At 38.1% G+C, this 2,500-nt stretch overlaps 1 protein-coding gene across 4 annotated transcripts in view; it reads left to right on the top strand.

The window, feature by feature from the left end:
- The first annotated feature begins 194 nt into the window (after positions 1–194).
- LOC138000558 (uncharacterized) overlaps positions 195–2,500 on the top strand; it is a 7,589-nt gene continuing 5,283 nt past the window's right edge. Inside the window, exons 1-3 of one of the 4 annotated variants that reach the window (XM_068847052.1) lie at positions 195–433; positions 1,156–1,234; positions 1,323–1,425. In XM_068847052.1, coding sequence (XP_068703153.1) covers positions 431–433; positions 1,156–1,234; positions 1,323–1,425 — 185 coding nt within the window. In that variant the 5' untranslated portion in view covers positions 195–430. The other 3 variants (XM_068847055.1, XM_068847053.1, XM_068847054.1) reach the window with 3 other exon arrangements.

Genomic DNA, 2,500 nt, shown 5'->3' with positions numbered 1-2,500 from the left:
AACAATTTTTTCTATCTTGTTTTATCTTATTTATTTTCAATTCGAAGAGCCTCTGAACATGAGCTAGGACACCAAGGGTTGAAATGAAGTATTAAAAATTGCTCCTTAAAAAAACTGCTCCAAATCATAATTTTAAAATTCTTGAAAAAGCTCAAAAACATAATTAGCACGTTAGAGCAGAGGTATTAATAAAAGGTCAACAATTCAAACACTACGCAAATAGATCACAGATGAATTAATTTCTAAAGAATATTAACTAAATGATCATAAATTATTCACAAGGACATTTAAAAAAATCAACTACATCAACGTCTCCAGAGAGCAAGAAAATTATAATGATCACCCTGGTCTTGACGAGAACGCCGACAGCAAGACAAAACCGACCTTTTTCTGGACAAACATTTGTTGTACAACAATTCATGCATGTGAAATGGTTAGTAGAGCGTACCATTAGGGCATACATGCAGCCAGTAAACAGCTTAAAAACTCTTTTATATTCACTTTGTTGACATATTTGGGGCCCTGGCGAAACTTAGAAGGCATTGTTTAAAAGTGATTGTTCTCCTAGACTCACTAAAGCCTGGCTTGGTTGCTGTGCAAGTCTTTCAAAAAATATGCTTCTCTCTTTCTTACAAGGCTTCATATAGCCAGTTTTTGCTCCAACTGAATACGCTTTCATCAGCTTTTTAAGATTATCTGCTATTATTGTGAAATTCATACGCTTTGGAAACGCAAACAAGGCCATTAGACGACAAGCAGATTAATGTCATTAAGCTCCCTTTAAAAACGTAGATCAACTCTTTTTTCTCGCTTTGAGCAAGTGTTAAGCCTTTACAACAATGACACTTACAATTGTACGCATATCTGTAAAACAAATATTAGGATTGTAGCTTCAAGCGCTGACATTAGTGGTGAAGTTACCCAAGATTTTTCAGGTGTGGATTTTAGACCTTGCATGAATCCGAGCTGATATCTTGGCCCACTTAGCACTGACGAAAACGTATACTCGATTACAAGGTGACTTTCGCTCTTCGAAATTCGCATTACATAGTCATTTAGAGTAAGTGATGCAATTAGAAAAACGTGCATTCTCCGATTAACTAGCTACAAAAACTTTGCCTTACATAGTTGTTATCTTTCTTGCTGAGAATTTAGCTCGAGATGAGAGAAACTATGCACAAGAGTGAGTCGCCGAAATTCAAAGCCATTCCTTACAAAGACTGGACAACCACAGGTCAGTATTTATCTATAAAGCCTCTCTGAATAGCAAGATCTGTAATATGTGCTCAATCCAGGAAAGGTTTGCTTTTGTTTTATCACAGCACGGGAAGCAAGAGCTCGTCGACATCCGATTAATCTGCCAGAAAATTTGAGGAACTACTTTGAAGACGCCGTGAAAAAACTCCCAATTTCTAACATCTTAAGGTAAGAATAATTGACTTATAATAATCATGTGAACCTTTCATCGATTGCTATTTTATGCAAACCACCCAGTATCCCTTGGCAACTACAATGGTTAGTTTACGACAGGACGACCGCTACGGCAATGACATCGTCGACTCTGCAAAACGATAATAGGGACGGATTCAGAGGTCTTTCGGGGGCATCTCCTTAACAGCAAATGACACACGTCTGTTTGAAATTTTTATTTGGTCCAAAATCAAGGAAACTTGATGTCTACAGATTTATAATAAGCAGCATCCTACTGTTTGCAGTTTCAGATAAGGCAGTGGCTATTCGTATGGGACCCGTAGACCGACCTATATTTGCTATTCATACTGGAGACGTCTTAGAATGATTATTACAGGTTCTAACCATAACCTTGAACGGCATAACCACGTAGTTATTGAAAGCTAACCGTTTAACAATAGGTGCTTAGACTTAACTACTGTTTAACAGCGCTATTTGAAATGGGTGCTAAGACTTAAACACAAGGTCAGATGGCCGGTGACATCGAACGAAAGCGGTATTTCGTCCTTAACAGTTCAGCTATCAAACAACGGCATCGATGCTTGTTTAATTTCACGAAATACCGCTTTCGTTCGATGTCACCGGCCATCTGACCTTGTGTTTAAGTCTTAGCACCCATTTCAAATAGCGCTGTTAAACAGTAGTTAAGTCTAAGCACCTATTGTTAAACGGTTAGCTTTCAATAACTACGTGGTTATGCCGTTCAAGGTTATGGTTAGAACCTGTAATAATCATCCTAAGACGTCTACGGGTCCCATACGAATAGCCACTGCCTTATCTGAAACTGCAAACAGTAGGATGCTGCTTATTATAAATTTGTAGACATAAGTTTCCTTGATTTTGGACCAAATAAAAATTTCAAACAGACGTTTGTCATTTGCTGTTAAGGAGATGCCCCCGAAAGACCTCTGAATCCGTCCCTATTATCGTTTTGCAGAGTCGACGATGTCGTTGCCGTAGCAGCGATTTAGATTTTCAGTTATTTAAGGTAGCTCTGAATCGGCTCAACAGAATTTTTTAAACTTTGCAG

The sequence above is a fragment of the Montipora foliosa genome, chromosome 4, assembly GCF_036669935.1.
Source record: "Montipora foliosa isolate CH-2021 chromosome 4, ASM3666993v2, whole genome shotgun sequence".
In the NCBI taxonomy this organism is placed as follows: domain Eukaryota; kingdom Metazoa; phylum Cnidaria; class Anthozoa; order Scleractinia; family Acroporidae; genus Montipora; species Montipora foliosa.
Note: the sequence above shows the minus strand (reverse complement) of the source record. Positions and strands in the feature narration are given on the sequence as shown.